Source organism: Notolabrus celidotus, chromosome 2 (genome assembly GCF_009762535.1).
Source record: "Notolabrus celidotus isolate fNotCel1 chromosome 2, fNotCel1.pri, whole genome shotgun sequence".
Classification (NCBI taxonomy): Eukaryota; Metazoa; Chordata; class Actinopteri; order Labriformes; family Labridae; genus Notolabrus; species Notolabrus celidotus.
The window spans coordinates 18,707,220-18,729,818 of NC_048273.1; the positions used below are offsets into that span (position 1 = coordinate 18,707,220).

At 41.8% G+C, this 22,599-nt stretch overlaps 2 protein-coding genes across 3 annotated transcripts; one reads left to right on the top strand and one right to left on the bottom strand.

Moving 5' to 3' along the window:
- The first annotated feature begins 1,611 nt into the window (after positions 1 to 1,611).
- Positions 1,612 to 11,117, top strand: mydgf (myeloid-derived growth factor). Its single transcript, XM_034674310.1, has 6 exons — positions 1,612 to 1,858; positions 3,680 to 3,730; positions 3,969 to 4,030; positions 4,347 to 4,428; positions 7,104 to 7,176; positions 9,436 to 11,117. The coding sequence occupies exons 1-6, from the start codon at positions 1,697 to 1,699 to the stop codon at positions 9,513 to 9,515; spliced, it is 510 nt and encodes a 169-aa protein (XP_034530201.1). The 5' UTR covers positions 1,612 to 1,696; the 3' UTR covers positions 9,516 to 11,117.
- Positions 5,969 to 20,045, bottom strand: LOC117805750 (serine/arginine repetitive matrix protein 1-like). 2 transcript variants are annotated; one of them, XM_034674297.1, is made up of 5 exons: positions 18,582 to 20,045; positions 14,720 to 15,756; positions 10,833 to 11,187; positions 6,694 to 6,783; positions 5,969 to 6,296 (listed from the first exon to the last, which is right to left on the bottom strand). In XM_034674297.1, the coding sequence occupies exons 1-2, from the start codon at positions 19,653 to 19,655 to the stop codon at positions 14,866 to 14,868; spliced, it is 1,965 nt and encodes a 654-aa protein (XP_034530188.1). In that variant the 5' UTR covers positions 19,656 to 20,045; the 3' UTR covers positions 5,969 to 6,296; positions 6,694 to 6,783; positions 10,833 to 11,187; positions 14,720 to 14,865. The 2 variants fall into 2 exon arrangements, with proteins under 2 accessions (XP_034530188.1, XP_034530181.1); XM_034674290.1 differs by lacking the exon at positions 5,969 to 6,296 and having other exon boundaries at positions 6,515 to 6,783.
- Positions 20,046 to 22,599: the final 2,554 nt, after the last annotated feature.

Here is a 22,599-nt window from a genome sequence, read left to right on the forward strand (position 1 = left end):
CAAAGCATAGCATTCTGTTATGCACAGTTACACTAAAAAACGCACACTTAATCCATAGAAATGTAAGTTTCTTCCTCCGTTGAGTTTTAATCAATAATTGTGCATTAAAACACCAAATAATCTAACTCTTACACTGATGTACACTGTGCTAAACGCACACGTGTGTTTAAATGTTGAAAGGAAGTATCTCAATGAATGTGTCTTTTGTACTGTTTCTTAAATGCCTACAATGCAAACCATACAGCAAGATCCAGTTCACAAACCTGTTTGTGCAGTTTATTGTAATAATTATTCCAGTATCAAAACAATCAGTACTTAGATTTTCAACTTAAGAAACAATTCTAACGAAATATTTAGTTAAAAGTAAAAGAGTCTAGTAAGCTCTGACAGCTGTCAGATAATACATAGTCAATTATTTGTGAAAAACATACAATTGGCTATATATGCAGATGAGGCTATCTGGTGGAAATTCAGACGTTGGGAATTTTTTAAGTTTTGCGCTGCTAAAAGCATAATTTGTTTGATATATGAGTGGTTAAGAAAGAAATGGGGGTTAGAAGTCTCAACAGAAGTCTTCAGCACAATGAGACATGAATCTTTCAGATGTATAAATATTTGAAACACAAGTTGAACTCTTTACGCCTGCATGTTGCTATAACCATGGGTTAGACATGTCAGTTAGAGCCTTTGTACATAGTTGATTAGATTTTACCCGTTAGGTCAGTGTATGGAAACTCAAATTAATAAAAACATATGTTGTCATGCATATAGTGAGACTGATATTTTTCTTCAACAAATTCCCGGAGATCCTTGTTTAAGCCCTACTCTAGTCTGTCTTGATTATAGCATTGAAAATATACAGTGGATAGCAAAAGTCTACACACCCTGTTAAAATGCCAGGTTTTGTGATGTAAAAAAATGAGACCAAGATAAATCATGTCAGAACTTTTTCCACCTTTAATGTGACCTATAAAGGTGAACAATCAATTGAAAAAAAAAAACTAATATTTTTTGGGGAAGAATAAAAAATAAAAAACTTCTAGAACAGCTGATCTTTATTGGGATTAATCAAAGTCACTTTAAATTATGACAGGTGTACACTGACTACTATTTGTCATAAGTTTGAATTGGTTCATTCTGAACACAGTCACATCCCCAGTTATAAGAGGGTGTGTACACTTATGCAACCACATTATTTTTTTAGTTTTTATTCTTCCCCCTAAAAGATTTTTTTTTTAAAGTTCAATTGAATTGTTCACGTTATAGGTCACATTAAAGGTGGAAAAAGTTCTGACATGATTTATCTTGGTCTAATTTTTTTACATCACAAAACCTGGCATTTTAACAGTAGTGTGTAGACTTTTGATATCCACTGTACGTAGCCCAGAAATGGTTTGATTAAGGGCGACATCATGTGGCCAAGAGAGGCAAATGTACGATTAATCTGTCGTCCTGATCATCCTTTAGCGCTTCAGTAATAAAAACAATGTATATGTATGTCCATCAAACATTGTACATTGTGTAACTTGGTAAAGATAGTAGACATATAGGAAAATGCGCTGCTGCTGTATTTCATGCTCCTTGCAGGTTCCTTGGGTTATTTTGTGACGCAGTCTGTGACGTCTATCACCGGCGACGGGATAGCTGCTGCTTAGCCGGACTGCCAAATAGCGACACACATAAAGAGGAAGGAGAGATGGCGACTCAAACCCACTTTTGCACTGGTCCTTTGGCTTTTCCACTTATATTTGTGCTGATTGCAGCATTCGTCCCGGTTCGTGCCTCTGCCGACCAGACAAAGACGGTTGAGTTCAACGTGAAACCTGGAGGAGTGGTGCACTCGTTCAGTGAGGGGATTGTAAGTGGCTGTTTTCATTTTGTCCTTTATTTAGAGAGCTAGATAATATCGTTCAACTGCAACCGTACACCAAAAAACGTATATGAGACGTTTGCCAGCCTAAGCAAGTTTAAATTCAGGCAAATTAACTGTGTAGTTTATTGCAGTTTGGTCCATTGTTATTGGAAAATGGGCAGAATACACTATATTTATAAAACAAAAATATAATTATTTGTTTGTAGGAGGTTTGACTCCTTCACATTAGGGGGCTTCGGTAGATTTATCTGATGTGTATATTGACATAAGAGGAAAAACTACATTCCATTTGTCAGCTGTAGTCGCATCTTGATGACGACATAGCCCGTGAGCTGCTGACACGTTGCTCGCACTGTGCCACAACGGCTCCTTTCATTGGCTGACAGCTACTTTCTGCATGCAGTTTGAAACTCAGTTTAGTCACTGTTGTTTCCTTCAGTGGTTTATTTTGATGAAGTATCAAGTAATGACTTGTGTTTTTGTTCATTCTTTTTGGATTACAGAAATAATAAGTCCCTAAAAATTGCATATTAGCTAAAATGTTCCCATCACAACAGGCCTTCAAAGAAGTCATTTGAAAAGCATTTGTATGAACCTTATTTAACCTGAATTTTATACAGTCTATGGTATGAACAGGAGCTACAATTAGCGTTAATGATGATGTTGTATGGCTGGCATTTGATTTGAAACCACCATCATGAAAAAACTAATCCTAACAGCAGTTTCTGATATAAGGAACATTTTACATATTTACAAAAGACATCACTGGTGACCAGAGGTGTCAAAAGTATTCACAATCATTACTCAAGTAGAAGTATGAATACTATGGTTTAAAAAGACTACTGTAGAAGTTGAAGTATCAGCTCAAGCTTTGTACTCAAGTAAAAGTAATGTAAGGGGAAAAAATGCCATTATGGACAAAGACTTAGGCTGCGCCACAGGGGCCTATTAGTGCACTACCCTACCGCCCAAAAAAACACACTTTTCTAAAGGCCATAATGACTATAATGTTATATTAATATGTTAAAATATCATGTTCATACTTCTCATCCAACCACAATCAAATTCCCTCTATCCGGATGGAGTGATTTATCAGGATAGGTTTTTGTTTTTTTGTTTTTTTTTGAACGATGACAAGCCAGAATGAAAACAAGCCGAACTTAAATAAGAGTAATAAGGCTATTTTTAAAATGTAAGGAGTAGAAGAAAAAAAGTTGTCTGAAAAATAATTACTCCAGTAAAGTATAGATACCCAAAATTTCTACTTAAGTAAGGTAACAAAGTATTTGTACCTCGTTACTTGACACCTCTGGAAATAAGTAACCCTAACAGTAGTTTCTGATATAAGGAACATTTTCACATATTTACAAAAGACATCACTGGTGACCAGGAGTAAACTGTACCAAGTCTATAATAATTTTTTATTAAAACTTCTGTAACAAATGGAAAATGATGCACCCATTAGGGCATGAAAGGTAGCCGTTTGTTTTAACTTTAGTCACAGCTATGCTTCTTTCTACAACGTGTAGTTACCTGAACAGACCTTTTGGTTTTGTAGAGATTTCAAACACAGAAAAAAAAGCCAATCCTCGCAATTTACAGCTTGAATAATTAATGGTTTTGTATGTTTGCTGAACTGAAATTAATTTTGAGTCCCCATAAGGAAAGGCTTGATTTATATACATTTTAATTACATGAATGAATATATCTCTAATTAAAGCATTAAAAGAATAATGGGTTAACAATGACCATAAAGTGCAGGTTAAACTTTGCACTAACAAGCATTATGTTACTCTATCATTTCAGAGGGAGTATGAATGCTCATTCACTTATGCCTCACAAGGGGGAACTAATGAGGTGAGTCTCTTCCCCCCCACCCTCTCTCTCTCTCTCTCTCTCTCTCACTGTCACTAACTCTCTCTCTCTCCCCGTCTCTCTTCCTATCTCTCTCTCTCTCTCTCTGTCTCTCTATCTCTCTCTCTCTCTCTCTCTCTCTCTCACTCTCTTTCTCTCATTTTATCAGTGTCCAGTATCATATTTTCAAGTCCTAGCGTTTTTTTTAAAATAAATTTTCATCTTTTTTCTTGCCAAACAGCAATGGCTGATGAGTGTAGGTCTGAGTGATGACGACAGACTTTTTTCCTGCTCTGTGTGGAGGTAAGAGACACACACACCCACACACACACGATCAGGATGAGGATATTAAGCTTCCTGTGGTAACACTCCTCTTCAGCTCAGTGACCCTGATGTTCAGCATGTCTTTAGTGAGAATCAGTCCCGTCTGTTTCTTTTTCCACTGAGTCACTCTTTGATTTTGGTAAATCGTGACAGTCCCAGTGGAGAGCAAGAGAGAAGCAGCACAACAGAGCTCATGGTTTAAATATATTCATGTCCAACATCGACTTAATAAGCGAATGAATGAATACAAATGAATTAATGTCGCTAACACTTATTTCTTTGTCCTTTCTACTAGGCCCCAGGGGAAATCGTACCTGTTTTTCACTCAGTTCAAAGCTGAACTGAAGGGAACCAAAATTGAATATGCCAACGCATATGTAAGTATAAAGGAAACACTATTCCCTAAACTGTGAGATGCAAATGTTGCCTGCCCACACATGTCTTTTTATGCTCTCAACCAATCCCTGTACTCAGTTGGGAATACTTCACTAGGATTATCAATGATTTCATTCCTTCTTTTAAGAAAAGCAAAGCTGAGTTGTAACTCCTCTCCTTTTCTCCTTCTGAGTGATACGTTGGAGTGTAGCTTCTGTTAGACAACAACTGGACTTCCCAGTTTCACAAACTGTTTGAAAGTTTCTGTGTGTGTTATCGAGCAGTTTAAAGCACTCTGTCAATGTTGAGATCAAGCTTCTCTTTTCTGAGCCCAGGATAATATCATAAAATTGACAGTGTGTGCACAAATCAAAGGGAAAAGCTCACTTGATGAACATCTTTGCGTGGCCAGCAAATAATAAACCAACCACCTACGCACCAACAAATGCAGCAGCATATAAATCAGGCTCAGGGGCAAGATTAAGGCGGGATTGTTTTCTGTCTCATGCTTTCTCAAATTTGCTTTTTGGTTGCTTGGTAATGCGAGATAAAATCAACAGTTTTAGCTTGAGAAGAAAATGGATGAAATCACACAATTAAATATGACACTGTGGGCCCTTAAACCTGGATATTCATCTGCGTGTGAAATGCATGTGACATTTCTGTGAAGGTGGGGTTTGGATCAGACAGTTTTATTGTTAATGAACAGGATTAGGTGTCAGGTAAGCAAAGTAGCCAGGTTGTGTGGAGATCTGGAAAGTTGAGTTCAGCAATAAATACTTTAAAAAAATAATTTAGGGGGCGCTGGTGGCCTAGTGGTGTGGGCTTCCTGCGTGTGGGGGCTACAGTCCTCGTCGCAGAGGTCGCTGGTTCAATTCCCGTCCGTGACAGTTTCCTGCATGTCTTCCCCCACTCTCTACTCCCCATGTTTCCTGTCTCTCTCCAGCTTTCCTTTCAATAAAAAAGGCAAAAAAGCCACAAACCCCAAAAAATAACAGTAATAATTTAGACAAACCTTTACTTTTAATACTTTATTGTTGAATTCAGAAATCAATCAAAAGATTCCTTCATTGTTTCCTAAAGCCTGGAGTGAGGTCCAAAAATATAAAACCCAAAGATTTCCACACAGACTGATTATGAGCAGTGAAACCATGGTAACCCTCAAATTGGGAAAGAAGAATCAAAGACTATTTCCTCTCCACTGTTTTAACCAACTTTTTATTCAACTGTCAGTTTGAAAACGAGGCTACAGCTGACTAATCGATCAAAATGATCCACCAGAGTGTTGCTAAGGACAACTCATTTTTCCCATCAAATATGAACCGACAGCTCTTTGTTCATGTCGTTTGTCTGACAATAAATTCACATTTCCAAATCATTTCAAACAGATTTCCTCTCCTGACCCGTGTTAGCTTGGTGTTATAAAGGAGTTGTTGGGGCGCCGGTGGCCTAGAGGTCTAAGCGCCCCACGTACAGAGGTTGTAGTCCTCTTTGCAGAGGTTGCTGGTTCGACTCCCAACCTCTACCATGTGCTGCATGTCTTCCCCCCTCTCTGCTCCCCACATTTTCTGTCTCTCTTCAGCTGTCATATCATAAAGGCAAAAAGACCCCAAAATATAACTTTAGAAAAATAAATAAAGGTGTTGTTATGCATAAATCAATACACCTGACATCATCAGTGCAGAGTATACCTGGTCATGCACTCTTATTATGACTGAATGAAACAGACAGTTGCACTTTGGACCAGCTTTTACTTTGCTGCGCTTTCCACTGACACCTATGTCTCCATGGAAACCCGTCATGTGCTCCACATGTTCCTGAACATTTTTAGATCTTTTATCCTCGATTGATGGTTTGAGCTCCATTCCAGCTAGTTGAGAGAGAGAGAGAGAGAGAGAGAGAGAGAGAGAGAGAGAGAGAGAGAGAGAGAGAGAGAGAGAGAGAGAGAGAGAGAGAGAGAGAGAGAGAGAGAGAGAGAGAGAGAGAGAGAGAGAGAGAGAGAGAGAGAGAGAGAGAGAGAGAGAGAGAGAGAGAGAGAGAGAGAGAGAGAGAGAGAGAGAGAGAGAGAGAGAGAGAGAGAGAGAGAGAGAGAGAGAGAGAGAGAGAGAGAGAGAGAGAGAGAGAGAGATCTTTATTTCTCCTGGAAGTCAAACTCAGAACATGGTGACTTTGCACATAATGTTTCACTGAAGGTTAATGCCTGGACTCTTCGTAAGTTCAGTCACTTAGTGGAGGTCTGATGTGGTCGTCTGTGAAGTGAAGCACACCTTGACACGCCTCCTTCCCCCAGCAAGGACAGTCCTGACACTGTCATTAGTGCAAGCACATGTTTCCTCCTCCTGCCCGGGCTCCGTGCCCTGCAAGTAGAAGACACACACACACACAGAAAATAACTTCACTAAATGATTCAACAAAAATAACCTCACACACAAACACACACACACAAACAAGCACACCTGCCACCCCCGCACAGCATTTCCTTGACCTTGGCATCACATCACATCCTCCTACTTTCCCATCCAATCTGTTGCGAAAAAATTGCTGTCTTTTGTGCCGCCTCTCATTGTTTTTTGTTTATTTTTTCCATCTCCCCTCTCCTCTTCTTCCGCTTTCCTCTCTCTCTCCTCTTCTCTTCCTCCCCTTTCCTCCCTCTCCTCTTCATTGCTGCTGTTTTCAGTCGCAGAGCGCAGCAGCAGGACAAAGTGACGTTCCTTTGAAGCCAGAGGAATTTACTGTAGGAGACTCAACAGGTGAGAAATATATTGTATTTCTAAGAGTTCAATCCCCTCCCTCTGCTTGTCATGTCAATCTCCCGCTCCCTCTCTACCTGTCTACCACCCGCCTCTCTATCAAGTTGCGAGTTCCCTGCTGATTTCCCTCTAAAGCACATGCTCCAGCTGTGAGTGGGCTGCCATTTGTCCCTGTTGCATTGTTTGTTTGGTTTTGAGTTTTCGGCACAAATCCCCTCTGAGGCTTCAGTTCCGGACTGTGATTAGCAGGATTTGACAAGTCACACTGCAATTTACTGTAAGAGTAGATTAGACAGTACAGAACAGAGGCTTATTGACTTAAAAACAACCTGCAACTATCACAGACTTAACGATAATCCCCTCTCTGTCAGACCTCAGGAGAACACTTTCGATTCTAGGGATAGACTCCTCACCAGAAGTACTTTGGGTACAATCTCACTCACAAATTAAAATGTCCAAATTAAGTAGGCTGCAGATTCTCCACAAGAGGAAACTGTTCAGATTCTCTCTGACCATTTCTATACACACCCACCATAGACGATCTAAAACACGGATGTAGTCTCTGTGGTGTTTTGAAGCATAAAGATGTCTGCTTTCTTTAAAACGCCGACTTAGCCTAACTTTCAATCAACCTGGACACTGGCAAAGAGTTTGAGTTGAGGCAGGCTTCCTGCCTCCTGGCAAACAGCTACAACACACCCACCTATCTGACAATTCAGCCATGCTCCTAATCATGCAAATTTAGGCACAGTTATTATACAACTCCCAGCCTCTATATTATCTTAACTGATGTGTGTTATAAAAAATCACACTCTGTAGAGTGTGCACAAATTAAGAAACAAGCCATATACCTGAAACTTTTTTTTTTGTACCAGGCTGTCAACATGTTCAACCATGCTGTATAATTGGTCATTTTAACATGGGACCTAATTGTAATTGCTTAGCTTTTGGAGTCAGCCTCAAGTGGACACTTAAGGAACTGCAGTTTTTTTGCACTTGTACATCAGCTTCATTTTTCAACACTAGAGGCTGCTGCTTGACACCAACATGCTCCATCTTTTCAAGTAAAATTACTTGCAGTTTTAAAACTGCAGATGCCAATAGATTTTAGTAGCTGTTACAACCTTTTTTTTCATTTATGCCACCTGCAGGCAATAAGAGCCATGTCTGCAGTCTGTGATTACTTTGCGTGTGGGTCAGGGGTTTTCCACAAAAAACAAGCTACAAGCCGTCATAATATTTGGGTGAGGTTGCACAAAGAAGAGTACCTTTTGTAGGCTCAGGGGATGTGTTTCAAATGCAAAAAGTTCTTGCTTTAAACATGTGTTTTACAAAGACTGTTTGCTGTTTGCAATTTAAGGATGACTTTCACAGTTGTATTACCTTTGGAGATTACATGGAGATATATGAGAAATTGCTTCATGGGCTGTATGAGTTATTTTATGTATTATAGATCTTATATTTATATATTTTATTTCATTATATTTATTTAGATCTTTTTTTAAAACAACCCATGTTTTAATATTTAAAGCTTGTATTACCACTTGGTTGTAGAAATAATCATCTCTTGGGCATATGTAAATGGGTAAATTAAAACTAAAATTGTGGGTTATTTTGTGTGCGCAGACAAGTTAGCAATTTGTTCCCCTTTTGATTCATTCATGAGCAGGAACTTTCAGACCCATAAACATCTCAATGATGAGCTAAAGTGATGCTTTTAACCATGCAACAATTTTTTTATCCAAATCTCAGCACTTAATTCCAGTAACAGTCGGCATAATAATGTGTTTGAATAAGAAAAAGTGTATTTTAATATTTGAACAATGTACAAGCACATTTTTTAAATATTCAGCAAACAGGACATGTTCCCTTGTCGACACAAAATGAGACCTTGTGAACATAACTGATGTAATTTTGATGGGTTTAATGGGTAAATAATAGAAAAACAAGCAGAAAGAGTGAAATTAAATGAAGTTACAGTAATAACACTCACTATATTCAGGTGACACTAGTGTAGCAGCTCTGACTCTCCTAATCTGTAGTTAGGGCACATCTTCGTTTACAGATCTAAACAGCTGATGTGTTGGCTTTTTATTTTTCCTGTGAGGAACCTGCAGGTCTCAAACTGCCTGCTCTGCAGCTCTGCAGTTAGACGATACTGTCTGGTTTCAGATTCTTTGCACCAGTGATGCTGCCTGTCCTTGTTTCTATCTTAACATTTTCTGTGACATTCGCTCTTTTTTCCTGTCTGACCTCCAGTGACCCATACAGAGGGAAAGTTCAGCGCTCAACTCTCCAAGCTGACTGCCATTGCACGGACAAAACATGATGAGCTGTAAGACGTCAGACGTCTGACTTTTGTGCGGCCATCTTTTGACCAATCCGAGCACCTTGATGAGCTCATGGAGGAGCACTGGGTTTCAGCTCTTTAGTGAATGAAGGATGAATTTGTGGGGGTTGTTCTGACTAACTACCAACAATGGAAGTGGGATGATTCGGCTAATGTTCGTGCTGCACTGAGTGGGTCTATACATAAATTCCCTGCAATGTTTTAACAATGGATTCATCTGTAAAAAAAAAAAACAAAACATGAAAAAAACACAAAAAACTAAGTAAAAAATATTTTGAGGATTCCGGTTTTTTACTACATAATGTCCTAGCTAAATTCTAGCATAAGGTAAAGTGCTTCCATTGTTGTTTCTTAGCTACTGAAGCTGTAATATTAACTGAAAGCAAATCTGTTCTCATTCACTGAGGATGTATGTGAATGTGTAGAGGATTGGGGTCGGGGGCGGGGCTTGTATAGTATAGATAACATATTTAGAGTAGGGGGGGATTTATTCATCTTGCATAATCCTGAGAGGAAAGTGTGTAATCCTCGACAGGGTTTTCGCACATGCAAAAACAATTACATTTTCCTGAACATCATTCTGTTCTACAACTATGGGGACACATTCTATTCCATAAATCACCAATTAGTACCACTTTCATGACTGTCTGTTCCGTCGCGGGGGGACACTGGAGCAGAAAGCAGTGCTGTAACATAAATTGAATGACGGGTGAACAGAAACACTGAATGTAACGCTGCGTTTTGTGTTTTTCTTTTACAAATTGTAAACAGTGTGATTGAGTATTTGTCATAAAAACCTTGAACAATGCTTAAACTTAATTATTTTGTTTAAATATGCAGTAATGATTATTTATTAGTCACCTGCAGCCAGCAATGCAAGGCTGGAGATTTTATTTTTATTTTATTGTCACATGCTTGTTTCCTGTTTGAATAACTTTTAATTTCATGATTTAGATTTCAAAATAATCAAATATAAGGGGTTCACAGGCATTTTGAACAGAAGAGTATATATAGCAAAGAGATGCCATCACATACTCACACTGAAGCCCTTACTGAAACTTTTACTATCATCCCTCTTGTACCACGTGTGGATCAGCAAGGATTGTGCAGGTTTCAGAAGTACAGCTCTATGATTACAGGTCCCCCTCCTCTCCCTGATCCCTTATGTGGCATGTAGGATTGCCTTTATCTTCCTTACAGTGATCCAACCTTCTTAGATCCACACAAGAGTCCAGAAGATGAGTTCTGGGGATTGATTTCAGATTTGAGGATTTCGCTGATTTGATTCTGAGGTGGGATTACTCACTGAGATTTGTGCCATGTTTGGTCGGGGGTTTGGATCCTCTCATCTGTCTAGAGATGTTCTGTCGCTAGAGTTGAGGAAATGCTCAGATTGTTTGTCCCTTTTGTCACCGCTGAGGGTCCCTCTGGGGTCACAAACAGGAAATAACCACGTCCGGATGCTGACCCAGAAGAGAAAAAACACAAGATGTTACTTATTTTCTAGACGTTTTCTTTTTTTTCTACTGGTTAGCTGTCCTGATTCCTGATGAAATGTGATGGATGTTTCAATAAAGACACGTAGTCACCATGCTGGAGTTAACTCGATTTCTTTGTCTTGTCATGTCAGTCATGATCTGATTGAACCTCCCACAGCCTTGCTAAAGGGTAAACATGAAAAGAGAGGAGAAATATAAGTGCCGGCAGAGGGGTGTTAAATATTCTGAACACTGTCACAGCCGGGCCACAGTGAACATGGAGGAGAGTCGGTTTTGTATGCCACTGTCATATCAGCCCGAACACAGCTAATGTATTCCTAAATTAAAGTCAGTTTGCATGCAGTAGAAAAGCTAGTTTTTCAGCATAGAAATGAGACATCATTTGAAACTTTATATTAAAATACACATTGTAAAAAATGCAGTCTTTAAGCACATCAATTAACATATATTGTCCTAGGATAAATGTTTTCCATGAGATAAAGAGCCCCCATTGTTTCTTGTTAATTTCTAGGGAATAAGGCTTTGCAGGGAGGATCTAGTAAATCCAGAGGTACATATGGGAATGTATAGCACGATGATCTTTGTTGGCTTTAAGAGATACAGAGTCCAGAGGGATTTATTTATCTTATGTTAAGCCAAGAGTAAATCAGCAATCGTGATTGTCCTGAAATTAGCATTACTTAGTTTGAAGTCTGCAAATGAAAGAACTCAACATTCATTCAGGAAACTACGCAATAAAACCACTGCTTTTATGTAAAATGTAATCACGACTGTAGCTATAAGCACCTGCATTTCATGTCCAGGAAATCTATTTTGTAGTAACACTTCAGCAGAGCTGGCACAAGCTGTGCCAAGAAACTCCCACAGATTCTCCTACTTCTTATCAGTGCATCCTGTAGCAAAGATGCGACTATTTCAGACTCTGGTTTCCAGTTTTGTGGCCTCATGGAGAGAAATTTTACAATTTGTTCTCAAGCTGGTCTTTCCATTCAGTGATAAGTCTCTGTAGCAAAATAGCTCTTTGTATACGACGAGTTCTCTCCTTCTCTGAGACACAAAACTGCATCTATGCTGTCATCAAAACCCTAAACACATATCACCACTCTTTACCATCTGGTACCATTAAAGATGTTTACTTTCAACTTTTCCCCTACAGTGCTACAATCAGGAAAATATATGCACTTGAAGCTGCCAAACTCTGGCTTACATTATAATGGCTTGCATTTTAAAGGCCTGATTATAAACATTTTGAGCCAAGCAGGAAAAAGAGGCTCCGGGGAAGGCCTTGTCTTAAGAGTCAGTTTAACATAACAGACTGTAATATTTTAACAACTGTTCAATGAATTTCATACTGAAACTTAACAATGATAGTCCCTGACTCCTCCTGTAGTGCTCCTCATAGTCCATAGACTTACAGCAGACCAATCATTCTTTTCTTCATTATGGCTGAATCTTAAATAATTCCTGAACTGTTGGCTTTGTACCCCTAACACGCTGTAACAAATGTGCACTTACAACCCACACACTGTTAGCCTAACAGTTGGACCCAGTTCAGTTAAAGACACTTATCTTTAAGAGTCAGAGTCTTTTAAGAGTAATTTACAACCTGTATGACAGAGAATGAGAAGCCAGGCATTACATTGGGTTTGCGCATTAGCTTTCCCTTTCTGGTTAAATAATTTCACAATACCTTACATTTATCCTTCATACCTTTACAGGGGACCATACTCTGAGGTTGGGAACACATTTGTTTCATCATCAGGTAAGAATTTCATTTGATCCAACAGTTTTCAATGACATGAAAACCTCAGTTATACTTAGTGCTTGATGCTAATATTATATAGCATGTTAAAAACCCCAAGCTAGGACGGTGGACACAAGCGGCAACCTCACGTCTAAAAATATGAGTCTAATGTGGAAGTGCTAAAAACTGCAGTTCATCGAGGATCCGCTTGAGGCTGGCTCCGGAAGTACCGGGAAACCACATACACACCAATTCAAAAGAGACGATCTTTACAGCAGAAATAAACATGTTAACAGCCTGGTACAAAAGACTTGTGTAGTCTGGATAGCTCATTTCTCTAGCTGCACACACTGTGCGGGGTTGAATTTTTTTCTACCGTGGCAATTTCGAAGATATTGAGATTACGAGTCTTCCAATGAGAGGCACAGCTGACTTGATTGACAGGCGGGAACACTGTAGCTGTTGGCTAGGAGGCTCAAAGCCCACCTCTTTACGTCATAATCACTCAACAGCAGCAATATGGCTGCCACCGACGATTGGCCTCAAAACAGTGCTTCAGAAACAGATGGGTGACGTCACGGATACTACGTCCATAATTTATACTGTCTATGGGTAGATATCGTCAGGTCATTGTGAGCAAATTAGCATGCTAATGCTAGCTTTCAGATGCCTCATTGAGCTTCTAACATTGCTGTAGAAACTTTGTAGCATGAGTATTTGTTTTCTTAATTTCATAAAAACATATGATAAGACAAAAACTAACAGTGCTGTGACTCTGTGCTAAGAAGTCTTTCCATGTATAACAAGCTTAAAGCTTATTTCTCTCTGCCATCCATTACAGTCCAAAAATGGCACAAAAAAAAACAACAACTCATAAACCATTCTCTTTGCTGCCTTCGATAACATTCTCCCTTATTGTACATATGCTATGTGCTGTAGCTACAAAGAATATGAGAAAACATCTCCCTAGACCTTCAGCCTGTGTTCCTGTTTCAGAGATTAACTCGGCCTTGATGTAGCTGAATAACTGTGGGCTATTTTTCTTTTTACTGAGTGCTGAGGGACAAACAAACACACTCATTTTGGTCATTTCAATTGATTTGTGGAAAGCAGGAGAATAAAAACTGTTTTATTATGTAGAAAGAGCCTCAAGAAGGCAATGTAACATTTCAGAAAGAATAACATCCGATGACCAAGATGAATGTGCTATCGATTAGCAGTGCTGTTTTATTGAATCAATAAGGCATGGTTTCCACTTTCTGTTCCTTTTTCTCTATTTCCTTTTACTACCACCTGCCCCCTATTTCTACCTCTTTGCGTCTCCTGACATTTCCAGGGGAACAGATGGAGATCGTGGCTGGGGCGGTCAAGCCAGAGGCAGCAAAGGAGATGGGATTTCTATAACACCAGGGGCCCGGTGAAGGGTACAACAAACGACCAGCTGCCCCCTGTCTCTAGTCCTGTTAACTTTCTATCTGGCCTCGATAAGTTCTTCATATTTTGCCATCTTTTCTGTCTCAATATCTCAAACGGATCTCCAGGCCTCTCCCCTCCCCTTGAATAAATGTAGCCTTAGCTGCCCTGAGTTCTTGTTAGACCATCACAACTCTTGACAGCAATTATCTAAACCTGACATTACTGACATATGTGACTGGATGTGTCTGGCTGAATAGGTTGAAGTGTACTGTTGCAATCAGATCTTCCCTTTTCTTGTCATGCTGCAATAAATTTAATTTCCTTCATCGCTCTATCTAATTAGGCCTTCTCCTTTGCCCTTTCACTGGGCAATCTGTGGGGATCTGAGAGCTGGGGTGCAGACAGAGCATCTGTATACTGGCTCTTGTTACCCAGACAGATGTTATGATGCCCTGTGTAAATTCAACCTAGTACCCCAGAGATTTGTATAGGAGGACGTCTGCAGAGCCAAGCTGTTCTTGCTTACATACTCACCCCAAGTTGCGACTTGTCACCTTGGAAACTTGGTCTGAGCTCAACTTGGCGAACCTTAAATCAATCTCCACTCTTGCTGTCTCGTGGCTGGTTGCTGTGAATATGGCTCTATCCGATCAGCCTCCCGCTCCCGCTGCTGCATCGTCTCACACTGTGGTCGAGAGCAGCCTTCTTTTCTCAGGGTAAGGGGGAGCTTGCCGGGGCTCCTTCACTTTTTCTGTGGGATCAGAGAGTCTGTGGTGGGGGTACGGAGGAGGCTTGCGACCTCTGCGGCCTTGTGCTGTCAGTGGTTTAGCCTCTGAGGGTCTTTGAACGGGGCCTGCTGAGGATGCTCGCCTCTCTCTGTTGGTGTTGGAGTGTGTTTGAGTTTCTGAGTTGGTGGGTGGGCAGCTGGCAGATGGAGCTTGGGCAGATGGGTGGTCACTTTGTGGTGTCTCTTGAGCCCCTGCTTTATTCTCTATGACAACAGAAGGGTTGTTGATGGGAGGTGGGTGAGGCTTTGGAGACACAGGAGAGGGAGGGGATACCCTGATGGAGGAGAGAGGCACAGGGGAGTGAGGCTGAGACACTGGGCTGCTTGAGTGATGGAGGTTTACAGTCAGAGGGGAGAGGCCAGGAGTGGGAGGCCGAATCGGAAGGGTTCTTTGGGGAGACACATTCAAGTCATTTGAGGGGTGATTCTGAAGTTGAGGGGGGTTAGATGAAACGAGACTGTGCCCACCTCGTCTGGGAGATGACCCCAAACTGCAGGTGAAGCGAAGAGTTCGACTCGGGCCTAGTAGCATGTTTGGTGGAGATTGGCTCCTGCTGTGATGATGACCTCTCCTGAGTTTGCCAAATGAGTCTGACATTCCTGACTGGTATTCTTGCTGTGGGGGCCTCTGAATCGTGCTTCCCAACATTACTTCACCTGAGCTGGAACCCGAGCCGGAGCTGCTGTCACTGTAAGGCTTGGCGCTTTCACCTCCTTCAGTGTTCAGCTGCTCCTCTTCATTCAGATCAATGGATGAGGTGAGATAGTCGATCTGATGCACCACCTGAACAAAATACACACAAAGAGGGATGAATATATACAGTCTGGTAACACAAAGAGAACTCTGGTATCAGTTTCAAGAATTGCATAATGTCATCTGTCAAGAGGAGCTTTGTAGAGTAAGAGATGGAGCCAGCTGATGTCATGATGATGTGATCTGGTTGATGGGAAACATAGGATGCAGTATTTTTGGAGCAAATTTGGGTGGGATAAAAGACTAAATATCTCTATCTATGCTTCTTTAACTTTGACAACTTTTTGAAAATGTGTCTTTCATGAGTCCCCACAATTTATGAAAGTACAGTGCTTAAACGCTGAAGTGCCCTTTATGAACACCTGAAACTTTGGAGCCCAAGGTGACATCTGCAAATGTTTTTATGCTGTTTTGCCGACAGTCTAAAACCACAAAAAGAGATTCAATTTGAAATCATAAAAAAAATGCAAAAAGCAGAACACTCTCCCAAATGAGGGAATGGATTGAGAGAAAATCATTAGTTGGATGCTCATTACTGAGCAGTGAAGCTCTTCAACACTTAAAGCATTTTTTTTTTGCATTTATTTGAATACTAGACACGAGCACTGAGGTGGAAGAAAAAAGGGGAAAAAGAGGAATCCAATATGCTAGGGTTGGACTGCAAACACTGCGTTTTCCTCAGTCAGCAGCTTAAAACCCTTATGTCACCAGGACAGTCCAACATTAATCCAAAGACCCTCTTCCAATTTCATTAATCTCAAACATAATGCTTGAAAATACATACACAACCAATCCAACCCCTTTGGCCTCTACAATAATGGTGATATGAAATGCTAGGGTGATTTTATGTCCTGCATTTTATGTTACTGCATTTGCAATCTGCAGCATTTCAGGAGTGTGTTTTCACAAGATGTATAGAAGTAACCTGTAAGTGTGTCACACAAGCTACTACTGAGAGCAAATATGTACCTTAGCCTAGATTATATATATATATAGATATTACTATTACTACAAATGTGTTGGTTAAATTTAGGTCTGTTCACTGCTACAGCACTACCTCTTTGTGCATAGTGCAAAACACACTGTACAATAAATCATATACAAGCATGCATATCTATTGTTGCATGCATATTAGTGAGTGCACAGCAGGAGGATGTGAAACACAGACAAACACATCAATGATTAACACAAACACACTCAAATTGGTGGTTTCACTTACACGAATACACACACACACATAGGCACACACCAAACACATACATCCAATGATGGAGGCAGGAGAGATTGCAGAAAATTACACTTGGGAAAATGTTTGACCTATCTCTCCACCTGCTCTGCGTGCACAGATAAATCCTCAGCCCTGCTGGAAGGGATGAATTATTGTTTTGTTCTGTGTGTTCAACAACATCCTTGCTGATGTCAAAAGATGACCTGGTTCGTCTTTGTTTTTTGTTTTTTCTAATATCGAAGAGGCATTTCATATTACTTTGAAGTGTGGTGTGTGTATGCACATGGAGGGACTCTGAGCAGGTGCTGCTTGTTAATGTCAGAAATCAGAGGAGATAAAAGAGCAGAGGACCCTGGTTTTCATCTGCTGCTCCCAAGGGTGTTTATTAAAAACAATGTGTTTTGACCCCTCAGGTCTTTGCATAGTGCTGATGAGTGCTCAGACGCGTTTGTTGTAGAGATCCGTCAGTTGAGTTAACTCTTGTAGTTTAACTCTGCTCTTGCTTTGTTCGAAGTTGAGTCATAGGGAATTTTTTTGATTCGGCAAAATCAAATTTATTCTTCAGTTGTGTGAGAGAGAAGTCTTTAGTGTTGCTTTAATATTTGTTTAGTCTCTGTCTAAAATGCTTTACAAGCTCTCTCCAATTCCTTTTTATAGCAGTGATTGATTATTAAATAAAACTGAGGGTTGCTGCTCTTGCAACAGAATGATAAAACAGGGCTTTGAAATAAATATGCAACCAAAGTCTTCTCGGGTGCCTTATCCTCCTTTGATCTGTCGTCTCTGTTGTGAAAATTTGGGATTTTTTATCACAGTGTCTGCAAGCTCCCCCATCTCCTCCCTTCTTTTTGTGTAGCTTATATGCACTTTCATCAATTCTATATCAATGCTGTCACACAAAACCTCGCGGCCAGGATGATGAGGTTACTAACTCGGGTTTAGCTGCGACCTCATAGATGCAGATCAAATTGCAAGAGGCGAGATTTTACGTGTCACTCGTACTGGACGAGGCAGAAATGCTCGGACATAAATGGATTAAAAAAAACCATCGGACGCTATCCAGCTGTGCCTGGAGCGACATCTGTCCATACCGAGGGAGAGTGGAGGAGGAGATGAGAGGGGATGTTGGAGGAGGAGAGACAGAACGGAGAGAGAAAGAGATGCAGAGAGGGGAGGCGACTGCTTTGCCTGAAGTCACACAGCGTCACATCAGCAACCTCTGAATGCATCATGCAAATGGGGCATAGCTATTGTCTCAATCACCCCTATGTAAATGTTTGAGCGCGGGTGGTGTATATGTTTGGAGACAGATGACAGAGGAGAGTTAGAGAAACAGTTTGCAGACTGTGGCACATTCTTGCAACCTTGCTGCTGACTTATTATTGCATGTTAAATTCTGCTCGTGCAGTGCTATCTACAAGCCCTCAAGGATTTAAAGAGTTAGCATGAACATTTCCTGCAAGAGGAAAGGTGTAAATTAACAAGAGAGGATGCATTGACTTTTCTGGTTTTGTCCTGAACTAATTTATGTATGGTCTTCTCTCAGCAGAGGAAAGAAAATCACAGACTAAATGGATGGCAAAACAACATGTTTCTCGTTCTATCAACAAAAAATCCCATACATTACCTCTCTCATTTCCTGCTGAACGTCTCTCAGAGCTGTCAGGACCTGCTCCAGATTGTTCACAACCCTTTTAATCTGGTTTCGAACCACTTTCCTGCTGCAGCCTGCCTCTTTCCTCTGCGGCTCCCCTTCGTTTTTTGGCCTGTACTGGACCCACGTTTGATTCTGTCCCAGAATAGAGATAGGCTCCAAGCCTGGTCTGGGTTTCCTGGGTCCTCGTAGCGTGGTGGTGCAACCCAGGCCTCTCTGAGGTACCTCAGTGGAGAAGATGACTCCATTGAGTGGCCCATTGAAACCCTCCACAGGTGGTTCCCTCAGGTCTCTCTGGCTCTGTGAGGTCCTGTTCTGCTGTTTGATGTAGCTGAAGCTGGTGGTGAAGCCATGCTGCCTCTCTATGAGCCCCCGACTGTCCGAGCTCACCCAGCTGGAGGAATGCAGGTCTCGGTGGCGGTAGGTGGTGCTGCTGTTGTAGTCCCACACCTTCCTGCTCTTGTCCTCCAGGCCCACTACCAGAGGTACCTTACAGTTTGTCTCTTCAGTGGCAGGAGCTGGGGGAGGTCCCACCAATGGTCCATATTTCCTAACTTGTGTGCTTGTCCTGTCATTCTGGGACTGAGGCAGGCTCGGGTTCCTGCTCTGGTTTCTCGTTGAGCTTTTGCTTAGACCCTGTGGTGCATCCTCTGAACTGATCTGGGGGCTTGGATGTGGTTGCAGCTCTGATGGCTGGTTCCACCTGGCAGGACTCTCCTCCCTCTGCTTCCCCAGACCCCCCTGCAGGATGTTGTGCCCTCTCAACACTACTGGCAGCATCCTCGCCATCCCCACGCCATTACACCGAAGCTCCCCCTTCTTGGCTCGATCCTTCCCTTGGATGGAGAAGAACCCGATGCCTTTGGCTTTCTCCAGCGGGGCCAGGTTGTTGCGGGCCTCCGAGCTAGATTTGAACTGTCCATTGAGCCCCAGGTCTCCGCTGTGGTGGGGTTTCAAACTATTTCGCAGCCAGGGGATGAAGTGAGGGGCGTGTGGTTTGAAGCCTTTCTGCTCCCCCGGCGCTGTAGCCCTGCTGTCAGAGAACATGGTGATGGATGATGTCCAGCAGCCTCACAGACAGAAGAAGAAGAAGAGGAACAGGAGGACTCCTGGGACACAAAGCTTCCCCGTCTTTTTCCATGAATCTCCTCCTGCCTTTTCCTGACACTACCCGTCTATCTTCAGTCTTCTTTTGCCTTCTTCAAAACTTTTATTTGCTCTTTCCCATCCTCAATTCAGAACCCACCCACCGATCCACTCCCCCTTTCTCGCTGAAGCCTGATTCTGATTTAATCACCCTTTCTCTTATCCCTCAGTTTCTTCTTCTCCTCCCACCATCCTCTCCGTTGTGGTGCTCCTGAGCCCCTCACCCCCTCATTGGGCCGGCCTCGGAGATGCCTTGGAGGGCCTCTCTTTCTCTCTCTCTCGCTCCGTCTTCTCTCTCCGCCTGCCTGCGTCTCACTGGCTCAGTAGCAGTAGAGGCTTCCTGTCTCTACATCTCTCTCTCCCTTACTCTCTCTCTCTTCCTGTCTCTCTAACCCCCCCCCCCCTCCCCATACTGCGCTGCGCTGCCTCCTCTCCTCGCTCTTTCTTCCTCCCACTCCCTCTCACTGCTCTAACTCCCTTTCTCTATTACCCTCTTCTCTCCCCATCTCTGTCTCTTCTTCCTGCTACTCTCTGCTCTCATCTTATCGTCCTCTGGCGCTGCAACTCTCTCTTCTTTACTCTCTTTTCCACGCTTTTTCTCCCCCCACCTCCCATTTGCCGGTCAGAGCAGCTGAACTAGTGTTATTAATCCCCCCGTTAGCCAATGTATACCCACGTGATTCCCCCTTGCCTCCTTTCTCATCTGATTACTCCTTCCCCGGCTCAGCCCCTCACAATTAAATGCTGCTTAGGAGACCAGAGGGTTTTAGAGGAGTAGAGGATGGCAGCAGGAAAGGATGGAAGAGAAATAGTAGGGGGCACATAATTGCGACCCACAAGATCAGAGATCAGCCCCAGTTTGACAGAAACTATAAGCTGCCTGCCTATAAACAACAGCCTGCCTGTGCCATGGCTCTCCCCAGATTATTCTAACTGTCAGCAAATAGTGTCCCGTTACATCCCAGTTGTTTTCTGTCTTTTATTTTCTGCCGCATTTCCAACTTCCATTTGTTCCAATTATGCGGAGACAGCTGCTATTTTCGGGCATCTCATTCAAATTCCAATTCTTGGCTGTTTGGATTAGATTTCTCGTGTCTGACAAGCCCAAAAAATGCCTCCTAGGTGCCTTTTTTTTACTCAACTGCGGCTGCCAGGATGGGACCCTCCCTCCCTGGCAGCATGTGAAATGAAAAGACGGAAACACAGCCACACAAAAAGCTCTGACAGTTTGCTGTCACTCAGCGGTGAGCCACTCAAAGCATCTGTCATTCTGTTAGTCAGCACAGCAATGTATTCCTCTGGTAGTGCCCCGTGAAAACATGACTTCATTCACTGACATGTTTTACATTACAGGTAGGAGAGGGGGTAGAGAGGAAACAGACAGAAGCTCTGTGTAATCTGCAGGCTAAGAAGATTCCTGCCTACATGTCGACAGACTGCTGTCAGCGAGTAATGACCGCTCGTCTGGATATAAAAAAATAAAAAAAAACTATAAAGAGTGGAAGTAATGGAGCAGCCACTATTAATCCTTTAGAGGATTGTTCCTCACGGCATGCGAGTGCTCAGAGCTTTCTGTACTGTGGTGGGGTCGCTTTTGCATTTAGAGATTTGATACACGTCCATATCTCTGTGCATGGCAATGTTCAAAGGTTTCAAAGGTTGTGAGAATTTCAACCTGAAACTCAATTCGCATATTAGTGGAGCATTCAAATTCAAGTTTATTTGAAGAGCGCAGTTTCACATGAAAGTAATAGTTCCTTGCACGCTATAATATATTAAAGAAATAAGATTCAAACACACACACACACACACACACACACACACACACACACACACACACACACACACACACACACACACACACACACACACACACACACTCAAAACCATGTGCCTCCATGCTTTGTGAGTTATAAGAATGTCAGGACACAATTATATAGCAAAATGTAATTTGCTAAAATGAGTGGTGTTGGTTTGGCCTAGTGTTTAAGTTGTGTGCCCCATGTTCAGAGGCAACATTTCTCAAAGAGGCGGCCTGAGTTTGATTCCAGCCTATGGCCCCCTGTCTGCATGTCACTACCCAGTTTCTGCTCTATCCTCTGTCAATGCCTTTATTTGGAAAGGCTTTTATGCCTTTCCAAATAAAGGCATAAACGCCTGAAAAATATAGCTTAGATAAAATGTTAAAATTACATCAAAAAATGAGTAATCAGATTTTATACATATGTCTAAAACTCTAAAACTTTTTGAACTATGGGGGGGCAATTACAATGCTTCCTCATTACACTGGTGCAAGATTGATAAGATTAATACAATAAATTACTTAATAAACTCTGATGTATTACTGTTACTTTGCTTACGAGTTTGCTCAAAGGTGTCCAGACAAACTGGTTTTACAGCCCCGGTGTTCCAACAAATGCCTGACACATGTTACAACTAAGCTATTAGGTCGCAACAAAAATGGGAGACAAGACCAGGATAATGCAAACTAACGATGAATTCATTACAAAAAAATGAAAAAGAAAAGAATGAAAAAGGTCAGTATCTGTAATCAGTGGTATGGGCATGTATTTGTGTATGTGTGTGTGCGTGTGTAAAGCAGAATATAAGAAAAAGAACAGCCGCACAGTGATGCTCTCACAGGGAGTGTGAGAGCAGATAGTGAGAGACGACATGCTGGACGGAGAGGAGGATTCATCTTGACGAGCTACACCGGGGCCAGGTGTTGCTCGTCACCTGATGACGACCTTGGTTCTTGACCCAGATCTGCAACAGGAAGAAGAACCAGCAATGTGGGGACTCCTCCTGCCTGCTAACTTCTCATGTGGAGACTTCATCAGTGGAC

Excerpts from the sequence above, each read along its gene's own strand:
- mydgf (XM_034674310.1), top strand. The coding sequence starts at position 1,697 with ATGGCGACTCAAACCCACTTTTGCACTGGTCCTTTGGCTTTTCCACTT. Across the intron at positions 1,859-3,679 it reads ACTCGTTCAGTGAGGGGATT|AGGGAGTATGAATGCTCATT; the intron begins GTAAGTGGCTGT and ends CTATCATTTCAG. Across the intron at positions 3,731-3,968 it reads CACAAGGGGGAACTAATGAG|CAATGGCTGATGAGTGTAGG; the intron begins GTGAGTCTCTTC and ends CTTGCCAAACAG.
- LOC117805750 (XM_034674297.1), bottom strand. The coding sequence starts at position 19,655 with ATGTTCTCTGACAGCAGGGCTACAGCGCCGGGGGAGCAGAAAGGCTTC. Across the intron at positions 15,757-18,581 it reads TTCAGCAGGAAATGAGAGAG|GTGGTGCATCAGATCGACTA; the intron begins GTAATGTATGGG and ends TATTTTGTTCAG.